The sequence below is a fragment of the Lontra canadensis genome, unplaced genomic scaffold (assembly GCF_010015895.1).
Source record: "Lontra canadensis isolate GAN:19392208 unplaced genomic scaffold, GSC_riverotter_1.0 scaffold27, whole genome shotgun sequence".
NCBI classification, from domain to species: Eukaryota; Metazoa; Chordata; class Mammalia; order Carnivora; family Mustelidae; genus Lontra; species Lontra canadensis.
In genome coordinates, this window is record NW_022631021.1 from 19,432,962 (window position 1) to 19,449,699 (window position 16,738).

The 16,738-nt window shown below is 40.7% G+C and overlaps 1 protein-coding gene across 1 annotated transcript in view; it reads right to left on the minus strand.

Annotated features, from left to right (window-relative positions):
- Positions 1-370: 370 nt before the first annotated feature.
- EFHC1 (EF-hand domain containing 1) overlaps positions 371-16,738 on the minus strand; it is a 59,551-nt gene continuing 43,183 nt past the window's right edge. Inside the window, exons 10-12 of the mRNA XM_032864536.1 lie at positions 5,226-5,369; positions 2,415-2,625; positions 371-603 (exon numbers count right to left, since the gene is read on the minus strand). Coding sequence (XP_032720427.1) covers positions 532-603; positions 2,415-2,625; positions 5,226-5,369 — 427 coding nt within the window. The 3' untranslated portion in view covers positions 371-531. The remainder of the gene's footprint in view (positions 604-2,414; positions 2,626-5,225; positions 5,370-16,738) is intronic.

The following is a 16,738-nucleotide window of genomic DNA, read 5'->3' on the forward strand; positions in this document are numbered from 1 at the left end:
GGCTGGTGTAGCTCTGGTCTGAAGGCCAGGCCAGCAGGCACCAGACCCAGGACGAGCCAGTGTTTAGTTTGAGTCTGAAGACAGGGACAAGTGGATGGTTCAGTTCAAAGGAAGTCAGGAGGCATTCTTGCATGGGGAGTGGTCAGCCTTTTCCATTCAGGCCTTAAAGAGACTGAAGGGATGTGGCCCACCCCTGATCAATCTGCTTTTCTCCGCCTACGAATTCAAATGTTACCCTCACCCAGAAAGGGACACACCCAAAAAATGTCTAACCAAACACCTGGGCACCCCATGGCCCCGACAAGTTGACACAAAATTAACCATCACAATACCCTTCCTCCCTAAATAAAGCACCAATCTTAGCTCTTAAAAGATCCAATTTAATTTAGACTTAAGTATTCTTAGATTTCAATCTAAGAACCAAAAAATATAATTTTAAGAGCCCTATGAACGCCTCTATGAAAAACACAAGGTGTTTCAAAATGTAGGTCCAACCTCAAAACGTCGTGCTGTGTTCTCCGTCCCGCCGGGTCAGTTTGAGAAAGCACGGACAAAGTGGTAGTAGTTGATCTTGTCTTCTCCGTGTGAGCACAGCCTGAGCAACTGCAGGAGAGAGCGGAGAGCAGGTGAGCAGAGCAGCATCCCCAGCCTTTGTAAACCAACGCAGAGTTTGTATCCGTGGATTCTAAATTGCTCCTGTGAACCTGGCAGGTAGGGCAGACACAATCCTCATCTTCCACTTAATGAAACTGAAACTCAGGCGGGGCCGATAGCCTGTCAGAGATTTCAGGACTCACATTTATTAAGAACATTGTCATTTCCAGAGCACTCTTAATTATTTTTGTATTCAAATACGAGCTTTGTCCACCCAGTCTGCCCAGAGTAAAACTCTTAAAATAGCAAACTGCTGTTACCACAGGCTAGTAGAAGAATCTAGTTCCCTCACTTCTCATTGACCTTAGCTCAAAGGCCAAAAAGCCTTACGTCACTGCACAAACCATGTCTAAGAAGTTCCACTGTGGGGGGAATAGCTTGGTCTGCTGTGGTTACCTTGCCATGTGCAAATCCTTGCCACCCATACCTTCCCCAACCCCGTGCCCGCTGACCACAATTCCACTCTCCTAAGTCAAGTTCACAGATAGTACAAATGACTTAAAAGCTGGGCATGCTGTCATTCTGGAGATTTGGGAAGCAAAATGGGCATTTGCCCAAGTGAACACGTTCTCTTCTATCTGCCCTCTTCCCCTCCCTGCGTGTGTTCCAGTATCTGAAAAATCCTCTTCTCCAGCCTAGCCACTCCAGGGCCACATGACGACCTCCCTCCCCTAAAGGAGTCTTCACTTCTGAACATCCCTTTTTGCTCAAAAATCTTTAAGAAGGTCTACAGCAGGGTTTTTATCAGGGAGAAGTCTCAATGATAAGTCACAGTCATGCAATGAGGGGAGAAATTTTGTTCTGAGTTCCAGGGAAAGCTTGGCTAAAGGGATTTCTAATGAAACAAAGGCACAGAACCCCCCTCTTCAACTCACTCATGAACATTCTAGGAGGAGAACGTCCATGTCCTTCCTCCATGTGCAGCTAGCCCTGAGCTACCCCCGACTGACAGACACCACTGCCCTCTCCCATGCCAGCTGTACTGCTGAGCTAACAAAAGCACTGCTGGAGGGTGGGAATCACAGCCTGCCCCCCCTCCTTCAGCCAGACATGGCTCACCCACCACACTATACCATGTAGCCCATATCCACTTAAAAAGAGGCCCTACAGCAGCCATGAAGAAAGAACCCCAGTGTGAGAATCCAGGGAAAACACCATAATCCGGCCAAATAGGAGATCTGATTCAAACATCTTAAATTTTCCCGTTAAAACAAAATACACGGGGCACCTGGGTGGCTCAGTGGGTTAAAGCCTCTACCTTCAGCTCAGGTCATGATCCCAGGGTCCTGGGATCGAGCCCCGCATCAGGCTCTCTGCTCAGCAGGGAGCCTTCCCCCTCTCTCTCTCTGCCTGCCTCTCTGCCTACTTGTGATCTCTGTGAAATAAATAAAATCTTTTATTTAAAAAAACCAACAGGGGCGCCTGGGTGGCTCAGTGGGTTAAGCCTCTGCCTTCGGCTCGGGTCATGATCTCAGGGTCCTGGGATCGAGTCCCATATCGGGCTCTCTGCTCAGCGGGGAGCTTGCTTCCCCCCTCTCTCTCTGCCTGCCTCTCTGCTTACTTGTGATCTCTCTCTGTCAAATAAATAAATAAAATCTTAAAAAAAAAAAAAATAAAAATAAAAAAAATAAAAAAAATAAAAAAAATTAAAAAACCAACAACAACAAAAAAAACAAAATACACACGCAGTGGCCTCTGGGAGAGAACCGACGGGTGTTCACAGCCTCTACAATCAACCCAGCAGGGCAACTCCTACTAACCTCCTTAATCAAGGAATCATCAACTGGCAGGTTGAGAGAGTCACAGATTTTAAAGAACATCTCCTTGTCAACATATCCTGAAGCTTCCTGGTCATAAATTTGAAATGCTTCGCGAATGTTGCCTTTGCATGGATGATCTTTCAGTTGCTTGTGGATTGTGTCTATTAATGCCTCCAGTTCTTGCACACCGGGATCCTCTGGAGTTTGCTTGCTGCAGAGAAAGAAAGGAAATGCCTGGGCTTCTTGTTTACTCTTGACCAGTCTTAGCTCAGTGACCCAAGTTCTCCTTTGGTGAAGCTGGGGAAGCTTCTAATGACAAGTGGTCTGACATGGAGCTGACCAGTAACTGGACATCTGCCTGCAGGGGCTGCCTGGTGACTGGGGAGCCTGGTCAGGGGTTTCTGAGCAGAAGCTCAGCCTCCCCGGCTGCCACCTGTTACACCGCTGCACCACCAACAGCCAGACCTACCGCCAGCACCTCCCCACATTTGGTGTTTGCCTGAGTCACCTGCTGCTCCTGAACACTATCGCGCTCTGTCTATGTGACATGGTCTAAAGGTACAGGAGTTTTCCAGAACTCACACAATCAGGAATCTCCTACTTTTAGCATGCGGTCTCCAGTTCACTCTGATTTTATGGAAAATGGTGGACTGAGAAGGTTGGGCTTAGCATTTACTGAAATGGAGAGAGGAGAGTAACCCACAGGATTAGAAAGAGGGAGGTCTGTCCCTTCAAAACACAACGAGGATAAGCAGAAGCCCAGTATTTTTTTCCTCTGAACACAAAAGTACTGTTACAAGAAACAGAATTTTAGAAGCTGGAAAAGATTCACATTTCATCTTTATAAACCTGTTTTGGGGCCTCATTTTATCCCAATAAACTCAGAAAGCACTCCTCTCTTATTCAATGATTAAAATACAGACTCGAAGACCTTAGAGACTTATCCCAGATGTCCTGGCAGAGGCAACACTAGAATGGACATCTCACTCAGATTCTGACATGTCCTTTCAAGTACACCCAGCCACCCCTCACTGAACCCTCTCCCTCCACACCATCACAATACCAGTCCCCTCTGGCTCTCCTGTTCCTATTTCCTCCTACATATAATATTTGAAAGGTTCACTCTTCCAAATGGCCTCTGTTAATTTAATTCCCTTTTGACCCACTGGCAACCCGTGCTGGGGGAAGGTATAAAGTGCTAGAATCTTTCAGGAACAATTTGGAAAACATGAAGCAAAAGCCCAGCAAAGAATTTCAAGTAATTTATCCTAAGGAAATAATCATGAGTTGTATACAAAGATGCAATCTAATGAAGCGATCTTGAGACAGCTAAAGGTGTAAAAAAAACCCGTCCCCAAAGGAGGAATTGGTTAAACAATATCCAAAAACAATGTGGCAATGTAATAATAATGTCCCACAGACAGTGTTATAGGAAGAGTAGACAGATCTGTTACAAAATCAAGGTGTAAAAGTGGGAACAGAATGCTACATTTTGTATAAAAGTTGGGAGGGGAATAAAAACACTTATATTGTTATATTGTTTATATTGTTTTTATATTGTTCTCCTTATATTGTGCAAAGAAACTCTGGGAAGAGATTTTAAAACCAACTAAACAGGTAGTTACTTGTGGGGAATGGAGGGTATCAAGCGTGTGTGTGTGTGTGTGTGTGCGCGTGCATGTGTGTGTTCATGTGAATGTAATACACACTCAAAAATTATCAGGGCTCCAAAAAACATTTCATATCAGAAATGTTCATGATATACCAAAAATGCTAAATATTACAGGATTATTCCATTTTATATGCATATTAAAGCAATATTGGAGGTCATCATCTCTGGGTTATGGGCTTTTAAGAAATACTTCTATTTTCTAAATTTTAACTCCTTGAAAGTTATTTATTCTGGGCATGTGTTATGTTTATAGTAAGAAAAATTACAGTATAAGTTCTAATAAAAACCTCTAGTATCTAAATGCTGTCTGGCATTATTCACTATTGAAGCAGAATATGTGTATCTGTTGGGCACACCTCTGATCATACATATGGAATTATGTGTGACTGCCAGGGAGCTACTTTAGTGGCAGAGAACAGTCAAACCTGTCTTGTGTATCAGGAGCTAGAGCCATGGAGCATATATATTTAACATGTGATCATGCAGTCATTTTGGGAAACAGAAGATAACTCCCTTCCCTAAAGGGGCCAGATGGCCATACTGCTTCATACAATAGGAAAAATGCCCATGGCGTCTGCTGCCTTTGAGTACAATGGAGTAAATTCAAACAGAGCTTGCAACAGGTGGTACTGTTTAAGACAGAGCTGGTGAAAGTTACAGCCCCTACACAGAGGTAGTGCAAACCAGGACCCATTCTCCAGGAAAGCTGCAAGACCCACATGTTAACAAAGGAACACAGGGGCCCAGTGCTTGTCCTTAACAGGGACTGCCTGAGAGAGATGGCTGGCTTCATAACCCTCGAGGTGCAGACTCTGTGCCAAGCCTTCCAATGCCCTTCTTCTACTTTCCTTAAAAGCAAACATGAGTTTTATAGGGTGATTGTACTCCCACAGGTAAGAAAGATATGGTTTCCATTCCACTCTTAGAATATTTTCCTAGGAACAACCTGGCAAAACCCTCTACTTAGCAAGAACTAAATGGAATTCACATATTTTCTTCAACAGCAAAGAGACTTCAATCTTGTTCTTTCTTATAATTGGGGGAGGAGGGGGGTTTAGCAGGCAACTCTTTGATGTGCTAGAACTTTAACGTGTGGCCATTTCAACCACAAAGATTCAGCGTCAACCCCTTGGCCTGACCTTAGTTCTTGATCCATGATCCAAGGTCTCCCCTTGGTCCCAGTGAAGGTAGACCCACTCCCGGGACAGGCAGTTTCTTGCTCACAAAGCTTTGGGTAGTCAGGAGGCTGAGTAACACCGTTCTTGATTTCTTGATGCTTTTTACTGTTGAGAGAGAAGAAATTATAGTAAAGAGTATGAGCTCTAGAGTCAAGCTGGTTCAAAAGCTTTTAACGCTGAAAGGCTACATGAACTTGAGTAGATTAGCTAATTGTCTATACTTCAGTTTCATCTGTCATATGGAAGCTTTGAAAGGAAGTCACCTCATGAGGATTATTGTGAGAATTACAGGGACTATTACATATAAAGCACTTAGTACCTAACATAGACACATGGAAATGTCAGCTTTAAACAAAGTTCTTCTGACAGTCCTAGTAGAAGTACTCTCTCATCTAACAACTCTTTATTGAACATGTATGGCTCAGTTCTAGAAGGAACCTGCCTCTAAGAAGGATCCCTGATCTCCAGAAGGTAATTAAGACATGGACTTTAAAATTACTCACAGAAGGGAGAAAATGACCATTACCATGTAGAGAAGGTACAAAGCCTGAGAGGATCAGGAAGGGCTGAACTGGGAGGTGGCATTTGACCTAGGCCTTGAAAGATGTGAGGGCTTGGGATTGGCAGAATGAAATAAAGGAACTGAATACTGGGAACAGCCTGAAAAAAGGCATGAAAAAGAATGCTGGAGCTTAGTATACTGTTTGGGGTGCAGAGGTTGTGGAAAAGTAAACTGGAACTCTCAAATTAGATGGTCATTTGGAGACCCACTATGGAGCTTCTTAGATACCAGACTAAGAACTTCAGAGTTTTGTTTTTAAGTGATGGAAATCTCTTAATAGTAGTACTACGATGAAGAAATTTAAAAAAAGGTCAAAAGGGAAATTAAAAAAAATCTTGAAACAAATGAAAATGTAAATATGACATACTAAAATATGGGAGGCAGCAAAAGCAGTTCTAAGAGGGAAGTTTATCACAGTAAATGTCTACATTAAGAAAAAAAGGATCTTGGGGTGCCTGGGTGGCTCAGTTAAGCATCCACCTCTTGATTTCAGCTCAGGGTTGTGAGATCAAGACCTGCATTTGGGCTCTGTGCTGGGTGTGAAGCATGCTTCAGATTCTCTTTTTCCCCTCTCCCTCTGCTCCCACCTCCGGGTCATGCAAAACAACAACAACAAAAAAAACAAACACACTAACTTTATACCTCAAGGAACTAGAAAAAGAAAAAACTAAGCACAAAGTTAGCAGAAGGAAGGAAATGGTAAAAATCAGAGCAGAAAAATGATAGAAAAAAATCCAGGAGACTAAAAGCTGATTTTGTGAAAAGATAAACAAAATTGACGAGCTTTTAGCTGCACTGAGGAAAAAAAAGGACAAAATCAGAAATGAAAGATGTTACAACTGATATCATAGAAATACGAAGAATCATAAGAGATCATTATAAATAATTATACATCAACAAATTGGTTTACCTAGAAGAAATGAGTAAATTCCTAGAAACAAAACCTAAGACTGAATCATTGAGCTAGAAAATCTGAGCAGACCAATAACTACTAAGGAGGTTGAGTTGGTAATAAAAAAAATCTCCCAACAAAGAAAAGCTCAGGACCAGATCGTTTCACTGATGAATGCTACCTAGCATTTAAAGAAAAATTCGTAACAATCCTTCTCAAACTCTTCCAAAAAAACTGAAGAGAAAGGAACACTCACAAGCTCATCTTAAGAGGCCAGGTTTACCCTGATACCAAAGCCAGACAAGGACACTACAAGAAAAGTATACACCAATATCTTTCGTGAATACAGATGCAAAAATCTTCAACAAAACACTGGCAAACCAAATTCAACAGCACATTAAAAGGATCATATACCATGATCAAATTATATTTATCCTTTGTATGCAGTAATGGTCCAACATACACAAAAATCAATAAATGTGATATACCACATTAACAGAATGAAAGATAAAAATCATATCATCTCAATAAAGAAAAAGCATCTGACAAAATTCAAGATTCTTTCAGGACAAAAACTCACCAAATTAGGTATAGAAGAAATGTACCTCAACATTACAAAGGCCACATATGACAAACCCACTGCTAACATCATACCCAACAGTGAATAAGAAAAGAATGCCCATGCTTGCTGTTTGCATTCAACTAGACCTAGCCAGAGCAATTAGGCAAGAAAAAGGAACAAAAGGCATCCAAATACAAAAAGAAGAAGTAAAATGGTCTCTGTTCACAGATTATGTGTACTATGTACAGAAAACCTTAAGAACTCCACCAAAAAAATGTTAGAACTAATCAACAAATTCAGTTAAGTTGCAGGATACAAAGATCAGTTGTGTTTCTATACATTAACAATGAGCTATCTAACAGAAAAAAATAAAAATTCCACTTATAATAGCATCAAAAACAATAAAATACTTAGGGATAAATTTAAGAACATGAAAGACAGATATACTGAAAACTAAGACACTGAAAGAAATTAAAGGCACAAACAAATGAAAAGATACCTTGTGTTCTTTCACTGGAAGAATTAATAACTGTTTAAATGTCCACACTCTCCAAAGTGATCTACAAATTCAATGCAATCCCTATCAAAGTTTCAATGGCATGTTTTCACAGAAATAGAAAAAACAATCCTAAAATTTGCATGGAACCAAAAAAATCCCAAATAACCAAAGCAGTCTCGAGAAAGAACAACAAAGCTGGAAGCATCACACTTCCTGATTTCAAACTATCATTACCAAGTTACTGTAATCAGGGATGCCTGGGTGGCTCAGTAGGTTGGGTAGCTCAGTCGGTTGGGTGGCTCAGTCAGTTGGGTGGCTGCCTTCAGCTCAGGTCATGATCCCAGTGTCTGGGATCAAGTACCTCATCAGGCTCCTTGCTCCGGGGGGAGCCTGCTTCTCCCTCTGCATCTGCCTGCCACTCTGCCTGCCTGTGCTCTCTCTCTCTGACAAATAAATAAATAAATAAAATCTTAAAAAAAAAAAAAAAGCTACCGTAGTCGAAACTACCTGGGACTGGCATAAAAAGAGACACATAAACTGATAGAACAGAATACAGCCCAGAAATAAGCTCATGCATGTATGCTCAACTGTCTTTGACAAGGGTGCCAAGAACACAATGGGGCAGGACAGTCTCTTCAGTAAGTGGCTGGGAAAACTGGGTATCCCCACGAAAGAATGAAATGGGATCCCTATTTTATAGAACTCACAAAAATTAACTCAAAGTGACTGAAGACTTAAACACAAAACCTGGGATTTGGACTCCGGAGAAGTAAACAAAAGAAAAAAGCTCCTTGACATTAGTCTTGGCAATGATTTTTTGGACACCAAAAGACACAGTCAACAAAAGCAAGACAAACAAGTGGAAATACATCAAACCAAAAAAGTTTCTGCACAGCAAAAGAAAAAAATCAACAAAATGAAAAGGCAACCTATGAAATGGGAGAAAATATTTACAAACTGTCTTAGTCCGTTCAGGCTAGTCTAACAAAATACCAGAGACTGGGTAGCTTATAAACAACAGAAATTTATTTTTCTCAGTTATGGAGGGTAAAAGTCCAGGATCAGGGCACCCCAGATTCCACGTGGTGGCTGGTGAAGGCTCTTGTTTGTTCATAGCCAGTGTCTCCTCTCTGTGTCCTTACATGATGGAAAGGGGCTAGCAAGTTCTCTGGGTTTTTGTGTTTTTTGTTTTTTGGGTTTTTTTTTAAAGATTTTATTTATTTATTCGACAGACAGATCACAAGTAGGCAGAGAGGCAGGCAGAGAGAGAGGAGGAAGCAGGCTCCCTGCTGAGCAGAACCCAGGGCTCGAACCCAGGGCTCCGGGATCATGATCTGAGCCAAACGCAGAGGCCTTAACCCACTGAGCCACCCAGTGCCCCATTTTTTTTTTTTTTAATAAAAACACTAACCCCATTCATAGGGTTCTCATGACCTAATCACTTTCCAAAGGTCCTTCCTCTTAACATCACATGGCCTCTTAATATGGATCAGGATATCAACATATAAATTTGGGGGGGAGGACACAAACATTCAAACTATAGCACAAACCATATATCTGATAAGGGGTTAATACATAAAACATAGAAGGAATTCATATAATTCAATAACAAAAAAAAAAACAAAACAAAACAATCCAATTAAAACATGGGCAAATGACCTGGGTAGACATTTTCCGAAAAGGATATGCAAATGTCAATGAGAACATGAAAAGATGCTCAAGATCACTAATCTTGAGGGAAATGCAAATCAAAACCAAAATGAGATATCATACCTGTTAGAATGGTCATCATCAAAAAGACAAGAGCCAATAACCTAGGGAGGCTGTGGAGGAAAGGGAACTCTTGTACCCTCCCACTGTAGGTAGGAATATAAAATAGTATAGCCATTATGGAAAACAGTCATGGAATATCCTCAAAAAATTAAAAATAGAACTATAATAATATCTAACAATCCCACTTCTGGATATATTTCTGAGGGAAATGAAATCAACTTCAAAGAGACATGTGCACTACACTCCCATATTCACTGCAGCATTACTCACAATGGCCAAGAAATGAAAACAACCTAAATGTCCATAGATGGAAAAAAAAATAGATTAAAAATGTGATACATATATAAAAAACATGGCACAATGGAATGTTACTCAGCAAAAAAAAAAAAAAAAAAAAAAAAAAGAAGGAAATCCTGCCATTTGTGATAACATGGATGAAACTGAAGGATATTGTGCTTTGTGAAATAACCCAGAGAAAGACAAATACTGTATAATCTCATTTTATGTATGGAATCTAAAAAATGTTGAAGTCCAAAGGTTGAGGGAAGGGAGTGATGTTGGTCAAGAGTACAAACAATCAGTAACAAGGTGAATAAGATCTGGAGGTCTAATGTACAGCACTGTGGCTACAGTTAGTAATATTGTACTGTATACCTGATATTTGCAAAGAGATCTTAAGCATTCCCACTACACACACACACACACACACACACACACACACATACAAATGGTAGCCATGTGAGGTGATGGATGTGTTAATTACCTTGATTGATATACATTGTGAATAACTGCCACAAACCACCATGTTGTACATATTAACTGTATACATTTAGACCTCAATAAAATGGAGGGGGAAATAGTCGTATGATGAACTTGGAGTCTGTACATGAAGTGGATTAAGGGAAAGAGTGGGCATGGGAAGATACGTCAGGAGGTATTGTGGACGCCAAGGTAAGCCGTGATGGAAGTATGGCAGACACTGGTGGTTCCCTGTGCAATCTTCATCCTCTCCTTTTCCTAACAGGGTCCTTATTTTGTTTGGAGCAGCCACTAGGAGTGGCTGCATGACACAGCCCAGAAAATGAGATGTCAGCAGAAGTTGCTGGGTGGGGCTCCTGGATAAGCCCTTTAAAAACAGGAAAGACATGGCGAGATTGGCTGTTCAGTCTTTCACCCTTTGTCCTTCCCCTTCTTCCTGCCTGGATTCTATAGATGCAATGCTGGAGATGGAACATTCACTTTGTGGCCACAGAATGAAAAGCAGGAGGGCAAAAACTACTTGCTAAGATGTCTGAGAAGAGGGAGAAAAAATATCAATTCTCTGCTGGCATTGCAAAGCCACCACACCAGCTCTAGACCACTTCCCTCCTATTCCAGGAAGAACAAAAATCTCCACTGGGTTAAGCTAACGAAATTTGTTTCTGTTATTATGTGCGGACAAATGCAGTTCCTAACTGACTGAGTGCTTTAAATTGGGAAATGGTGGGGCGAATGAATAGAAGTCCGAGGCAAGACATATTATGGAATAAAAGAATTTAACATATTGGACATGGTACAAAATAAAAGAGGTCAAAGGTATCTTCAAGGTTTCAAACCAAGGCAGATGGAACACTGATGTGATTAAGAAAAAGTGGGCAATTAATATTTATTGCTTGTCTCCTGTGTGTGCCAGACACTATGCTGGCGCTTTACATATGTTATCACAACTCACTGCTATCACCACTTTATGAGACAGAAAGAAGGAAGAAGAAAGAAGGAAAAGCAGTTGTGCTACAAAAATGAAAATGACAACAGCCTCATTTTTTTGTTGTACAAATTGTGAGGTACTGTGACTCAGCTGGCTAAGGACACATGGAAAGGCCAACAGGTATCTAGGACTAGAATCAGGAGAATGGTCAGAATGGAGAGCAGCTTATTTAGACACTGTGCAATGAGATAAGATTGTTAAGAGAGTTTAGCAAAAGTAAGTAAGAGGACCAAATAGGATCTTGAGAGACATCAACCCAGTAGACAAAATGTATTAAAAAGATACAAAGAATAGGCTTCCAGAAAAGTAGCAGGAATATCAGAGACTCTTATTTTCTAGAACTCAAAAAAGTTTTTCAAAAAGGGGGTGGTAAAGACTTCCAGAGGAGATGGTGGAGTAGGAGGGTCCTGGGATCACCTCAACCCATGGATACACCTAGATAGTACATCAATGTAAATAACCCAAAAAATGATCTGAAGAGTGGTTGAACAGATACACCCAGCTAAATGTAGAGAAGTGGCCGCACTGAGAGGATAAAAAGGGCAGAGATGTGGTTGGGAGGCAAACAGACCCACAGGACTGTCTGTGGGAGGGAGGGAGCGCGAGTGCAGACAGATGGGCAGACCCCACACTCAGGCACAGGGGACTCACAGGGGAAGATGAATCCCCATAGCATTTGGTTTTGAAAACCAGAGGGGCCTAACAATCAGATCTTAACACCTGGAACTTTAAAAATCCCAGAGCAGCTTTGTTCTGGGAGAGCCAGGAGGGCAAGAGGAAACTGAGTCTCTGCCCTTAAAGAGACAGGACAACAAAGAACCCCGCTGAGATACAGCATAGAAGCAGCAGTTTGAAAAACACCTGGGGTATCAGGGAGGGAGATTTGTTCACTAATCTCAGAGTGTGTCCTGGAGGGACTGGAAACTTTGGGAAACTTCTTTAAGAACAAAAGAGAAGGGGGGCCTGGGTGGCTCAGTTGGTCAAGTGGCTGACTTCAGCTCAGGTCATGATTTCAGGGTCCTGGGATTGACCTTCTCATCAGCTCCAGGCTCAGTGAGGACGCTGATTCTCCCTCTCCCTCTACCCCTCCCCCTGTTCATACACTCTTTCTCTCCCTCTCTCAAATAAAATATTTTTTAAAAAAAAAAAAGGAACAAATGGGCAGGTACCATTCTCCCCTCCCTAAAATACAAGGACACCTGTGGGAATCAGGGCAACATCAACACTCTCCACCTAGCTTACAAACAGCACATCCCATCTGTGGGGTCTCCTGCAGACATGACCTTTCCATCCTGGTCTGAGCAGGAGTTTTCCTACCCATCCTTGTCGCCGCAGGTCACCTTATACTGAAAATCAGCATGGACCTTGCTGGCACAGTGCAACCTGCCCCTTCCAACCTGACCTCGGCAGGAGTCCATCCTAAGTGGTGCCACAAGCCAGGCAGAGTGCAAGCAGCCCAGATGGGTGAGCACCACTCCAAAGTGACTCCTGCTCCAGGGAGAGGGGACAATCACCACATACACACCATTTGGACTATAGTCCCAGCAGTAGGCTAGGGCCAGACATCTGGTCTGACTACAGACCCTGCCCACCAATGAAAGTTTCTTAGTGCCCTGCAGTTTAGTGCTACTACAGCTTTGGCAAATGTCTGGTCTGACTCAACTCAAACCCAAGGTGGCCCCAGACTGGCCCACTAATACCAAAGGGACCAAACGCTGCCACAACAAGCAAAGAGAACCACTGCAGACAACTGGACTGAAGGCAAGAGACAGAGAGTAAGACAAAATGAGGAGACCAAATACATCCCAAATGAAAGAACAGAACAAAATCACAGCAAGAAGCTAAACAAAACAGAGATAAGTAATATACCTAACAGAATTTAAAATAATGCTCATAAAGAATCATTGAACTTGAGTGGATAACCTCCGCAAGACCTTCAACGAAGAGAGAAAACACTGAAAAGAACCAATTACATAGATGAAGAACGCAAAAACTAAAATAAAATATATAGATTTTATAAATATATAATTTATATATTAACATATATACTATATACATATCTTTTGGTACACTAGAAGGAATAAAATAGTAGCCTAGAACAAGCAGAAGAACAAATCAGCGACCTGGAGAACACAGTTCAGGAGAGCAATGAAGCTGAGCAGGAGAGAGAAAAAATAATAATAAATGAAAATGGATTAAGGAACACAAGAACACTGTCAAGTGTAGAAACATCCAGGTTATAGGAATCCCAGAAGGAGAAGAGAGATCAAAGGTGGAAGAAAATGTGGTTGAAGAAGTAATAGCTGGAAATTTCCTGAATTTGGGGAAGGATACAGAAATATACGTCCAGGAGGCATGGGAAGGCCCCAACAAAATCAACCTAAGGAAGTCCACATCAAGACACATAGTAATTAAAAGGGCAAAAAGTAATAATGAAGAGAATCTTAAAAGCAGCAAGAGAAAAGAAAACAGTTACATCCAAAGGAATCCCTATAAAGCTATCAGTTAATTTTTAAGCAGCAATTCTGAAGGTCAGAAGGCATATATTCAAAGAGTCGAAAGAAGAAAACCCTGCATTCAAGAGAACTCTGTGCAGCAAGGCTATCATTTAGGATAGAGAGAGATTTTTTCAGACAAACAAAAGCTAATGGAATTCATCACCACTAAATCAGCCCTGCATGAAATGTTAAAGGGGACTCTTCCAATGAAAAGGAAAAACCATAAGTAGGATTTTAAAAAAAGAAGGAAGCACAAAAGCAGTAAAATTAAGCATATCTATACAAATTAGTTAAAGGGATTAAAAAAATAAAAGGATGTTAAATAGGATACCATACACCTAATCATGGAGGGGAGAGGAGCAAAAATTTAGTGCTTTTAGAATGGGTTCAAACTTAAGTGAACATCAGCTTAATATAGAGTGCTACCTGCAGATGCTATATGCAATCCTAATGGTAGCTGCAAATCAAAAACTGGTAACAGATATGCAAAAAATGAAGAGACATGAATTCAAGTATATCACTAAAGAAAGCCAGCAAACCAGGAGAGCAGAGCACAAGAGAAGGACAGAGATGAAATACAAAAACAGTCATAAAACAGGAACAGAATGGCAATAAGCACATATCCAACAGTAATCACTTTGAAAGTAAATGGACTATGCTCCAATCAAAAGACATAGGGTGATGGAATGGACAGAAAAGCAAGACCCAGTGGTGCCTGGGTGGTTCAGTCAGTTAAGTGTCCTACTCTTGATCTCAGCTCAGGTCTTGATTTCAGGGTCGTGAGTTCAGGCCCCACAGTGGGCTCCACACTGGGCATGGAGCCTACTTAAAAAAAATTAAAAAATAAATAAAAACAAAAAGCAAGATCCATCTATATATTACGCTGGCTATAAAAGGCTCATTTCAGATCTAAAGACACATGCAAATTAAGTGAAGGGATGGAAAAGCATTTCTCATCCAAATGGCAGTGAAAAGAAAGCCAAGGTAGCAATACTTGTATCAGACAAAATAGACTATTATTTTTTAAGATTTGTTTGAGAGAGTGTACAAGCAGGGAGAAGGGCAAAGGGAGAGGGTAGAAGTCTCCTTGCTGAGTGGGGGAGGCTGATATATGGCTCAATTTCATGACCCTGAGGTCACTTCACAACCCTGAGCCAAAACCAAGAGTGGGACGCTTAACCAGCTGAGCCACCAGGTGCCCCAGAAAAAACAGACTTTAAAACAAAGACTGTAAGAGGAGACAAAGAAGGACACTATATAAAGGGAATACTCCAACAAGAAGATATAGCAATTATAAATATTTATGCACCCAACATAACATAACGCAGTTAAAACAAACATAAAGGAAGTAAACAATAGTAATGCAATAATAGTAAGGGACTTTAACACCCCACTGACATCAACAGATAGATCATCCAAACAGAAAATCAACAAAGAAATTGTGGCTTTGAATGACACACTAGACCAGATGGACTGAAGAGATATACTCAGAACATTCCATCCTACAACAGATTACACATTCTTTTTGAGTGCATATGGAATGTTCTCCAGAGAGACTATATGTTTGGCCACAAAACAAGTGTCAACAAATTCAAAAAGACTGAAGTCATACCATGCATCCTTTCTGACCACAATACTGTAAAACTAGAAATCAACCACAAGAAAAAAAAATCTGAAAAAAACACAAATACGTGGAGGTTAAATAACATGCAACTAAGCAATGACTAGTCAACCAAGAAATAAAAGAGCAAATAAAAAATACATAAAGATGGAGCGCCTGGGTGGCTCAGTGGGTTAAGCCACTGCCTTCGGCTCAGGTCATGATCTCAGGGTCCTGGGATCGAGTCCCGCATCGAGCGCTCTGCTCGGCGGGGAGCCTGCTTCTCTCTCTCTCTCTCTCTCTCTCTCTCTGCCTGCCTCCCTGTCTACTTGTGATCTCTGTCAAATAAATAAATAAAATCTTTAAAAAATATACATAAAGATGAATGAAAATGAAAACAATGGTCTAAAATCTTTGGGATGTAGCAAAAGCAGTTCTAAGAAAGAACTTTATAGCAATACAGGCCTACTCAAGAAGCAAGAGAAATCTCAAATAAACAAACTAACCTTAAATCTAAAGAAACCAGAAAAAGAACAAACAAAACTCCAAACCAATAAAGGGAAATAATAAGATTAGGGCAGAAATGAACTAGAATGGTACAATGAAACCAGGAACTGGTTCTTTGAAAAGATCAACAAAATTGATAAACCTTTAGCCAAACACAATTAAAAAAAAAAAAAAAAAAAAGGACGTGGACCCCACAGAAATTCAAAGGACTGTAAAGGTGTATAATTTTTTTTATAATACTCTAACAAATCAAACAACCTAGAAGAAATAGATAAATTCCTAGAAATATATAACCTCCCAAAACGGAATCAAGAAGAAGTAAAAATTTGAACAGACTGATTGCCAACAATAAAATTGAATCAGTAACCAAAAAACCCTCAACAAAGAAAAGTCCAGGACCAGATGGCTTCACATGAATTCTACCAATTTTTTTTTTTTTTTTTTTTTTTTTTTTTTAGAGAGTGTGGTATTGGGGAGGAGCAGATGGAAAGGAAGAGAATCTTAAGTAGGCTCCACACTCAGGAAGGAGCCTGATGTGAGGCTTAATCTCACAGCCCTGAAATCATGAACTGAGCCAAAATCAAGAGTCAGACACTTACCGCTTCACAACCTTTTGGCTAAGATCAAGTGAAGAGTCAGACACTTAACTGACTGAGCCACCCAGGCTCATTCTACCAAATTCTACCAAACATTTAAAGAAGACTAGGTATTATATGCAACTAATGAATCACTAAACATTACATCAAAAACTAATGATGTATTATATGTCTGTTAGTTGAATTTGAATAAAAATAAATTTAAGAAATAAAGAAGACTTAATACCTATTCTACTCA